The 10,542-nt window shown below is 45.9% G+C and overlaps 1 protein-coding gene across 1 annotated transcript in view; it reads right to left on the bottom strand.

The window, feature by feature from the left end:
* Positions 1 to 305: 305 nt before the first annotated feature.
* selenbp1 (selenium binding protein 1) overlaps positions 306 to 10,542 on the bottom strand; it is a 12,099-nt gene continuing 1,862 nt past the window's right edge. The window contains exons 2-12 of the mRNA XM_056379985.1: positions 7,956 to 8,009; positions 6,903 to 7,015; positions 6,307 to 6,492; positions 4,218 to 4,338; positions 3,914 to 4,096; positions 2,742 to 2,923; positions 2,418 to 2,496; positions 2,208 to 2,329; positions 2,025 to 2,117; positions 1,687 to 1,805; positions 306 to 1,395 (exon numbers count right to left, since the gene is read on the bottom strand). Of these exons, the coding sequence (XP_056235960.1) occupies positions 1,233 to 1,395; positions 1,687 to 1,805; positions 2,025 to 2,117; positions 2,208 to 2,329; positions 2,418 to 2,496; positions 2,742 to 2,923; positions 3,914 to 4,096; positions 4,218 to 4,338; positions 6,307 to 6,492; positions 6,903 to 7,015; positions 7,956 to 8,009 (1,415 nt within the window). The 3' untranslated portion in view covers positions 306 to 1,232. The remainder of the gene's footprint in view (positions 1,396 to 1,686; positions 1,806 to 2,024; positions 2,118 to 2,207; positions 2,330 to 2,417; positions 2,497 to 2,741; positions 2,924 to 3,913; positions 4,097 to 4,217; positions 4,339 to 6,306; positions 6,493 to 6,902; positions 7,016 to 7,955; positions 8,010 to 10,542) is intronic.

Below are 10,542 nucleotides of genomic sequence, written 5' to 3'. Positions count from 1 at the left end.
ACCGGAGAGGTATCGCTGTGCCGTCGCCATATTGGAGCGGTTCATACAGACAGTGTAGTTTAAATTCATCCAGTAAAACCACAACAATCATGGCGCCGAATCACACCTGGACATCACAGACTGACGTCACAGACTCAGTCAGGACTGAACCAAACACCTGCTGAGTCTGTCACTGGAAACAAAAGAGACTAAATAATGAGAAATTATTATTAAATCAGACACTGAACTTTATTGAAACATCGTGTGTTTACAGTTTGAACAGCAGGAGGCGCTGCAGGAAACAGAAGTGACCAGGGGACACCAGGTGAGGTCAAAAAGGTGAGTTTAATTTCACTGACACAGAAAACAAAGCTGACGTGAAGGAGAAAGTCTCATGAATATTCACCTGCTGTAATATATGACACTGAATATTAATGAGTCCCTACAGAACATGATTATGTCAAAGTTTCCTGGTTACAAACTGTGAATCCAGTCATCAGGTGAATCCAGGATCAAACAGCTGATCTTGGGAATAATCACAGTTCAGTTACAGTATTGATCAGTGTTATCTGTTAGATACAACCAATACAATCTTTTTGTTTATTTGTCTAAAGAATATTTCATGATTGTTAAATGTAAAATATTTTTTATTTCATGGGTTTAAATTGTGTGTCATTAAAGTTTTGCTGGAAATTAATTTTTATTTATTTACTTTCTCCTTTTCTTTATCTCATTATTATTATTATTATTATTATTATTGTTATTATTATTAATAATGTTGATATTAGATGTTTTTATAATCTGTTTTTTATTTCACCAGCACACACTCCTAACATTGCATTATGGGTGATTTTTGTTGATAGATTTCTGCGATTAATTAAACTGCAAGATTGTTATTGTTGCTGCTCTTGTTATCATTCTTTAGTGATTGTAATATTTGTTAATTGTTGTTTATGGTACTTTAATACCCGTCAGATGTTAAAGCGTCTGTTTGTACTTTTACATGTGACCATTAAGTTTTGTTGTTACATTGAAAAGTCAAATTAAAGTTGATTTGATGATTTATTTCACAGAAATGAGAAAATGAACTTTTACTGTGAAGTGACGTCTGGACTGTTCATTAAGGCTCAGAGTTAAAAACAAACGATTCCTATTAGTAAAAATATTTTTTCATAGTTTTTTCTTGATGGGACCATTAAAGAGAAAAACCTCTCCCTGTGTTAACGGAGTTATTAACATCCTGTCTGATCCAGTTACACCCAGATGTCAGACGTACAGTCTCCTCCCGGGTATCTCAGCTCGTGGGCCAGAACCGGACCGTCGGGTTCTTTACCGAAATCCACCAGGAAGTTCTTGTTCAGGGACAGACCTCCGCTGACAGAGTTCACATCGATCTGCATCATCACCGACCCCTCCCTGAACAGAGAGGAGAGAGGATGAGGCTTGTCACAAGGGTCGCAATGTGGCCAAAAGTATGTGGACACAGACATTACAGTATCTAATGAGACATTGTCCATCCATGAAACTGAACTTTTTACCTTAAACCATTTAGTACTGTTGTGATGTCATCAAGGTGTTTTTAATGGGATGTTATTGGGCTAATTAAGCAATAAATTAATGAACATTAAAATGTATTATGGAGCAGTACTGCAGTAGTACTACAGTAGTGTTACAGTAGTACTGCAGCAGTGTCAGTGCTGTACGTACTTGACCATGTCAGGGTAGAACTGTTTGTCCCAGCTGCTGAACAGAGACGTCGTCAGATAAAGTCTCCGACCGTCCAAACTCAACTGCAACATCTGAGGACCTCCGTAGACACGCCTCCCCTGAGAAACAGAAAGGTGAGAGACAGACGGGTGAGAGACATACAGGTGAGACACAGACGGGTGAGAGACAGACAGGTGAGAGACAGACGGGTGGACAGGGACAATCAATCAGAAAGATGAATGAATAAATGATAAACCCCAGTAGAGGACATTAGACAGGGTGTTGGACAGACAGACAGGTCCATCTTCACCTGTCTCTCTGCTTCCTGTCTGTGTTACCTTGATGATGCGTGGGGGGGGTTGTGGCTGGTTCTCAGGGTCCTCCAGGACTTTGACTGGTCCATCACTGACGATACTTCCTCCCAGAAACACCTGGAACAGACAGACAGGTGAGTCAGCTGTCTCACTCTGAGGTTTTTACCTGTTCACCTTCATCACTGGACAGGTTTTACATCATCACACCTGGCCGACCAATCGGGGCTTCCTCCTGTCTGTGATGTCATACTGTCTGACGTCCCCGTGCAGCCAATTACTGAAGTAGAGGAAACGGTCGTCCAGTGATATCAGGATGTCTGTGATCAGTCCTGCAAAGACAGACAGGTGACAGGTGACAGGTAACAGGTCAGACAGGTGACAGGTCAGACAGACAGGTAACAGGTGAGACAGACTCACCTGGCATCTCAGGCAGCATCCATCCCTCCACCTTCTTACTGGGAACACTGATCACCTTCTCTGCAGCCCAGTCACCTTTCTGATTAAAAACAAAACCAGGCACATGGATCAGACCGGACCTGGACTGAGACTTGGCTGCAGCCCATTCTCTGGAGCCGGCTCTGGAGCTGTTCATGTATCACTGTGTTTTAACAGGGTTCTACTGTGATCGTTGGTTCTGGTGAATCAGGGTTAAATCTGCTTAAAACCTGACGGGGACCAGAACCTAGAACCCTAAGGTTCTCACTGGAGTCTCACTGCGATCTACAATCCTGTGGTACTAACCGGTGTTTTGTAGAACCTGAAGACAGTTGAGGGCAGAGCACAGCCCACGTAGCCCTCGGTGGCGTCTGGGTCGTGGAGGAACCGGACCTCCAGAGGAATACCTCCCTCTTCACCCAGGTCGAGCGTCTGCAGCCTCCTGTGGGTGGTCCAGTCCCAAACATGGAGGGCGCTGCCATAGTGACCTGGGACGCCAAGAATGATGAGAAGGTTCTGTCATTTCTAGAACTGAGAGGAAACATCTTCATCCCTACCAGAACCAGACCACCACCTTTCTCCATGTTTCTATAAACCAGGAAGTTTATTTTCAGACGTGGAGACATGTGACCTCTGGGACAGGGCGGAGCCTCCTGGAGTAACGAGTGTGGTCCAGACAAAATTAGCATGTTAGCTGCTGATTAGCGTGTTCGCTAATGTGCTAGCTAGTCATGTGATTCCATAGAACAAACAGCAGAAGATGTCAATGTTTCTAACAAGCTTTAGCTGCATTAACACCTGGAAATTTTCTCTAAGAAAAATGATGTCACATGGTCTTTGCAGCAAATAAGCTTCTTTATTAGAACAAAGCTACACATGATTATAACGGAGGAAATGGGGTAAAAACTGGAAAAATGACCTCTCAACGTCACCAGAGGTCAGAGGCAAATTGCCTCCATGTCTGAAATAAAACCTTGGGGTGTGTAGATGAAATGCTGAAACCGTCATGCTATAGTCATAAAATAAACAACTGGTTTGTCTCTCTGCACCACTGTCTTAATGGAATAGGAACTTTAAGTCCTGGGTCCTATCTGGAGTCCTGGATATAAAACCCAGTCTGGAGGATTACTGAAACATGAACCTTGAACCCTCACAGGAGACTTGGCCCTGATGTACTGAAGGAGTCTTAGTGGAGTCGGACCCTTGAACCTTGCAGTACTGTAAAGACTTAGTGGGATCAGAGCCTGGTACCTTCAGTGTTACTGGGTTCAGAACTAATCACCCTGTGTTACTGACCAGAAACCGACAGGGAACTAGAACCTCAAGTACTGACTGAAGTCTAAAGGGAACCTAAAATCCTGTGGTGCTGATTGTAGTGAGGATTCTTACAGAACTCCGGATCAGGACCGATGATCCGGAGTGTCAGGGATGACGGCGCCTGGATAAACACTGAGACGGAGGTTTTCCTCCTGACTCACCCTCCATGACGTGGGCTGGATTAAAACCACCAGCCAGAGCTTTTGGCGCCCCCCATTCAGTGCTGATCATCACGTTGTGTCGAGGTTGGTACCAGAAGTCATACCCAAAGGGCACCGCGTCACCGGGGTGCTCCCAGTTACCGACCACCTCGAACGTCTCACCGTCCAGCAGAATGAAACCACCTGAGAGGACGACAGCGGGTGTAACACTGAGACTGTCCACTAGAGGTCGCCACGACAACAATCAGCTCAGCTTCCTGTCTACATGAGGAGGATTTAGGAGCCAGTCCGCCGGAGGTCTCACCTTTGCCGTTACCAGACGGGTCTCCCAAACAGCTGATCATGATCTGACCGTTGCCCAGACAGTGAGAAGTGTGAGGGTTCGCCAGGTTACACTTCCAGTACAGATCCACAGGTTCGACCATCTGAAGACGACAAACCACAACATGAACACAACTGGAACGTTTCATTTCCACCACGGAAAACAGAATACTTTTCAAAACAAAAGACACAAATTGCTTCACAATAAAAGCATCCAAGCTAGAACCCTGTGGTACTGACTGGACACTGACTTGGATCAGAACCTAAGACCCCGCATTACTGACTTGAGTCTTTTTAAGTCTTTATTTTGGGGCTGCAGTTTAAATTACATATCACACAACAGGCAGTGACTTTACTTTCCTCTGCCGTACACAGTTTTTCAAAATGTAAGAACTTTGTAGAGTTTGGGAGTTGGTCAAAGTTTCTTCAGGTCATATTTTCCATGATATAAATGTAATTTACTGTATCTGTATCATCGGGGGCTCAGGAAGTAACCAGAGCCTTGTGAGTGTTATTTTACTGGCAGAAATCTTTACTGATCTTCCTCTGAGGCCGAGTTCAGACCTCCTGCCAAGGAAACTGATATCAACTGTGTGGTTTTCATTCTTTTAGTCACAAACCAGAGACCTGGACCGCAGCCGAGACCTGGAGCAGAGATCCACTGCTCCCCCTGAACCACTACAGTCGGAGTCTGAAACAATCCTGAACCACAGCTCGTTGCTCGTCTTGTTATTGTATAAGATTTGTTCTCTGGCGCAGTGTGAGTTATTGCAGCTGTGTCAGGAGGCGGCAGAGAGGGAGAGACTGGTGGTGGTCTGAGACTCACACTGATCTTCACCACACACACCTCAACACTGAGGCTGCTGAATGAGTAAAACACATGTAAAGGTCACACCTGTCACAGTCACAGGTAGAGCTCACACTGATGATGATGATGATGATGATGATGATGATGATGATAATGGACACCAGAACATGACTCATCTAGACTTTCACTTTTAGTTAAACCATGTTTTTACTGAGGCAGATGGTAAAGTGAGTCAATCCACAGGTTTCCAGCAGAGCACCAGGACCTCAGACTGGGAGGTGCTGACTCACTCAGCTGTCCCAGAATCCTCTCTGTTGTTTATAAACCCTTCAGTGGTTCATTGAGGTCTCTGAGGAGGACTGGTGATTAAATGATTCAACAACAAGTCAAATGTCTTTAAAATATTTTAAGTTTTCTAAAGAGCAGCTGGGACAGAGTTTATCCTGCAGCCTGAACTGAGGATGAACCTCCTCCCCCTCCTTCTCCTCCTCCTACTGTTTTCAGACGTCATGGTCAGGACCAAGTCAACCCTTTATGGGGCCTCAGGACAGAATCCAGCTGTGGGCCTCATGAACCCTCCCCTCTGTGGTTCATGTTGTGATTCACTGGTGCTACCAAACAAATCTGCAATTAATCAAATTAGCAGAAAGTAATTGGTCCACAGTGAACGTGGAGCTCTCAGGCCCCTGAGGACCCGGGGCCTCGGGGCAGGTGATGATCCGGGGTCGGTTAGTGCCAACAGGTTTCAGTCTCAAGTGAATCTGGATGAACAAACAGCCTCCACAGAAACGAGCTTCAGGTTTTACTGAGAGTCCAGACTCTGATCCTGGACCGGGTCAGAGAACATGGTGACAGATTCTGTTTGTCCAAATGTCTTTAAACGCCTCAGAGGAGGCGGGTCGTAACTCTTCTCTTCAGAATCATCAGAACTATTTGAAACTTCAGGTTTATCTCAGGTGAGCTGCTGCTGTCCAGGTGATTATAGAATTTACTTTCATAAAGAATTTAAACAACTGACCAGTGAAACCAGTGAAACCAGTGAAACCAGTGAGGACTGACAGCTGATTACAGCCTGATGACTGATGGTCACGTCACGAGTTTGACTCTGGACGGACAGACAGGAAGTAGATTTTGTATATAAAGAACAAAACAGCCTGAGCTGATAAACAACACTGTCAATAATCAATAACAAAGAACTTCGACCTCACACAGGTCAACACACAATCAGTTCTGATTGGCTGAGCCGCCCGCAGGTCGTTCATACCTTGTGAATCTGCGGCGCTCTGGGATTCGTGCCGACGTCCACCACGTAGACTCTGGAGGAGACGAGCGACGGCAGAATCAGACGGTTCCTCTTCTTGGAGGCGTCTCCGAAGCAGCTGCTGCAGGCGTTCCAGCCGGTGTGATGCAGCTCGTCACGAAGGTTCGGCATCGGCAGCCGGTGGATCACCTGAGAGGGCAGAGGTCAAAGGTCATCTCAGGTCAAACTATAGGGAGAGGTTTAAATTTTACTTCAGCCAGCTAGTTTAGAAAGTTAAGAGTCAGTCTGAAGGTTGAAGAGTTTTCAGAGGAGAAAGAAACAACAACCTGAAGCAAGAAGAAGAAGAAGAAGAAGAGGAGGAGGAGGAGGAGGAGGGGGAGGGGGAGGAGGGGGAGGAAGAGGAGGAGGAGGAGGGTTAAGAAATGTCAGCCGATCCAGCAGCAGGAGGAAGCTGATGAAGAAGCTGATGAAGAGTTCAGTATGAGCTGCACTGGTTCAGACTTTAAAACAACAAACTGCAGCAGGAGAAGAAGGTGTAGTACTGGACTCAGCACAAGTCCGGTTCAGACAGTCAGCAGGAGCAGGATGACCGGGTCTACCTGGCAGTAGGTGGCAGACTTTGGGTCGACGTCGACGGTGGCCAGGTAGTCGGGTTTCAGGATGTCGGTGTTGCGGTAGACGCAGGGCAGGTAGACGATCTCCTCCCGAGGACCTCCAACCACAAACACAGTAAACTGAACTCAGAGCTGAAAGACCTGGACCCCAGAGTCCACTACAGAACCATGAATCCATCAGGTCTCACAGAGCACTCACATGTACACGCTGGCTTAACGTTTGAGAGTCGTCATAGAAGCTGATTTAGTAGCAGTGGTTGCTAATGTGCTATGCTAGCTGTCAACCAATGCTAAAGTGAACTACAACTCCCTCAGGCTTCAGTTTGTGTCCTGGTTCGTAAAAAACCTCTGGACCTGAACCCACCACGTGGTCTCAGGACTTCTGAATAAACGTGATTTGATTGGCTGATGCTGAAGAGTTTAATCTTTCTGAACTTGTACCACAAGAAAAGCGAAGCAACAGAACCACACTGCAGTTCGGCGACGCGACACGTCCCACCAAGAGTGGGTTCTCTGGACCCACCATCCAAACCTTTACAGGATTTGTGTATTTACCTGAAATCTGCTATATTTTTATTGGATCACTCAGAAAACAGTCGGCCAATCAGAAGAGAGGCTCGACCTGTTGTTACTAGAGCTCCAGAGAGAAGCCTGAGAGAGGAGATGTAAAACTACACTGAGATGGTTTTTATATCTTCTGATGGATCAACACTTCAAATAAAACACAGAAGAAGAAGAAACATGGAGCTTTAAACTGAGACTGTTGCAGATCTCCAGCAGGAACAGGATCTGGTTCTGGTTCTGGTTCTGGTTCAAGACCATCATTCTTTCTTCCTGCAGCAGATCAGACCAGAAACATGAACTCATATGAACTCTCGCTGTAGCTGTAGGAATAGCACAGACCGTCACTGCTGATTTTATCAATCAGAGGTCAGATGAGGCTGATGGTGGTCGTGGGTGTGGCCTCAGAGGAACACGGGGTCTCAGGAAGGAGCTCTGGACAATGACTGATAACATGAACAAAGACAGTTGTCTCACCCTTCATGGCGTCCAGCGGGCTGCGGTATCCCGGTCCACATCCTGAGCAGCTGGCTGAGAAAACACAACAACAGGTCAGAGACATCGGGTCCACACAGGTCACGCTTCGGTCCTCAAACTCCCAGAATCCCTCAGCTCACAGCTGACGTGTCCGCGCGGCCGGACGATGTGGTCTGAGGTGGATCAGCAGCTCCTCGTCTCTGTCCTCACCTCACCTCATCACAACTCGACAGGTGTTTTATTAGTGATTCAATTATCAGTGAAACCCAGAGGAGGAGGGAGGAGGCTCTGACTGACACGCACCTGAGATACAACAGCACAGCAGCTGACAAACAACAACAACCCCCCTTGAATCATCACACACACTGTGTCCTCCTGTCTGTCTGTCTGTCTGTCTGTCTGTCTGTGTCCTCCTGTCTGTCTGTGTCCTCCTGTCTGTCTGTCTGTGTCCTCCTGTCTGTCTGTGTCCTCCTGTCTGTCTGTGTCCTCCTGTCTGTCTGTCTGTGTCCTCCTGTCTGTCTGTTTGTCTGTCTGTGTCCTCCTGTCTGTCTGTCTGTCTGTCTGTGTCCTCCTGTCTGTCTGTGTCCTCCTGTCTGTCTGTCTGTGTCCTCCTGTCTGTCTGTGTCCTCCTGTCTGTCTGTCTGTGTCCTCCTGTCTGTCTGTTTGTCTGTCTGTCTGTGTCCTCCTGTCTGTCTGTCTGTGTCCTCCTGTCTGTCTGTCTGTGTCCTCCTGTCTGTCTGTTTGTCTGTCTGTCTGTGTCTCCTGTCTGTCTGTCTGTGTCCTCCTGTCTGTCTGTGTCCTCCTGTCTGTCTGTCTGTGTCCTCCTGTCTGTCTGTCTGTCTGTCTGTCTGTGTCCTCTTGTCACTTCCTGTCACAGCCTCCTTCAGATTTCATGGATCTCAGAGTGAAACTTGACTTTAGTGTGAAGATAAAGTGATGATGTGTGTGTGTGTGTCAGTGTGTGTGTGTGTGTGTGTGTGTGAGTGTGAGTGTGTGTGTGTGTGAGTGTGTGTGTGTGTGTGTGTGACAGTGTGTGTCAGTGTGTGTGTGTGTGTGTGTGTGTGTGTGAGTGTGTGTGTGAGTTTGTGAGTGTGTGTGTGTCAGTGTGTCAGTTTGTCAGTTTGTGTGTGTGTGTCAGTGTGTGTCAGTTTGTGTGTGTGTGTGTGTGTGTGTGTGTGTATTGATTGATTATAAATCAGACTGTTGATCAGTTCTCTGTAGATGAATCTATTTAAATATGAATTCTACAGAAAAACAAACCAGTGAAAAAACTGCATGTTCACTGTGACAGGTGTCGGGTCGATCTATATGTCTGATTGGTTATTCCTGATTAGACACGTGATCGATCATGTGAGCCCGCCCTGAACCTGAGTTTTGACTAAGGAAAAAAATGATGGACAAAAAGCTTCAGCAGCTCTGCTCTCTACTGAGGATCCATGTGAACTAATGTCCCCTCCACTGTGAACACAGCATTACATAATACACACACACACACACACACACACACACACACACACACAACACACACACACACACACACACACACACACATACACGCTCTGCCTTCAGATTTAAAGGGACAGACCTCTGTTTTTCTGCAGCTTTAAATTGTCACATTCCTGATTTTCAGTTTCAGCTGCAGCAATTTATCAATTAATCTAAAAGACAATTAATCAGAAACAATTCTGATGATCGATCAGTTGAATTAATAAAGTGTAAAATCTCTGTTTAAAATGAGACACACACACACACACTGGCTGTCCAGTAAAGGAGGTTAAAATCAAACCAGAGTAAATGATTTGAACACAGAACGTTTCCAGTTTAAACCTGAGTTCAGGTTTATCTGAACTTTAACCTTCATCAGTTCAGATCAGATAATAAAGCTGCAGTAAAACTCACTTCCTGTCTCGGTAATTTTCATTATATATAAACTACTTTCCAGGAAACTACAGCTCTACGTCGGCCACTGCGGCCTCCAATCAGAGTGATGTCATACTGCACATGTGCAATTAGCCCCTCCCCCCAACAGGAAGAGATCAGCTGCTGCATTTATTCAAATATTTTGTTTTACAGGAATGAACGTTTTTTTATCATCAGCTGCATTTTTATCAAACTGAACTTGAAGTTCAAGAGTTTGAATCTTATTGTGTTGACATCGTAGTCACAAGGTGACACATGTTGGGGGGGGGGGTTTGAAACTGTGAACTAACAAAACAGTCATGTAGAAATAAAACAATATTTCACAACATTGGAATAGAAACTTTCTGAATCAGACGTCAGCTCGAAATCTGTCCATGTTTAACTGGAGCGACATCATGAGAGGAGGAAAAGTTTCTCTCCTTCATGACTCAGAACAAACATGGAGGGAAACGTCTCCGCACACAGGGAGGTCACAGGGTCAGAGGGGGCGTCGCCTCCGTCATGAAAAACACACACCTTTCAGTAAGAGTCAGATTCCCGACACATGCTCAGTTTATCACCTCAGCAGTCGGGTGGGGGGAGGGGAGGTCTGACCACTGCTCTCCTTTAGGACCTCAACCACACAGACGCCAAAGCTGCGATTCCTCCATCACATGTCGAACTCAGC

The sequence above is a fragment of the Seriola aureovittata genome, chromosome 7 (assembly GCF_021018895.1).
Source record: "Seriola aureovittata isolate HTS-2021-v1 ecotype China chromosome 7, ASM2101889v1, whole genome shotgun sequence".
NCBI classification, from domain to species: domain Eukaryota; kingdom Metazoa; phylum Chordata; class Actinopteri; order Carangiformes; family Carangidae; genus Seriola; species Seriola aureovittata.
Note: the sequence above shows the minus strand (reverse complement) of the source record. Positions and strands in the feature narration are given on the sequence as shown.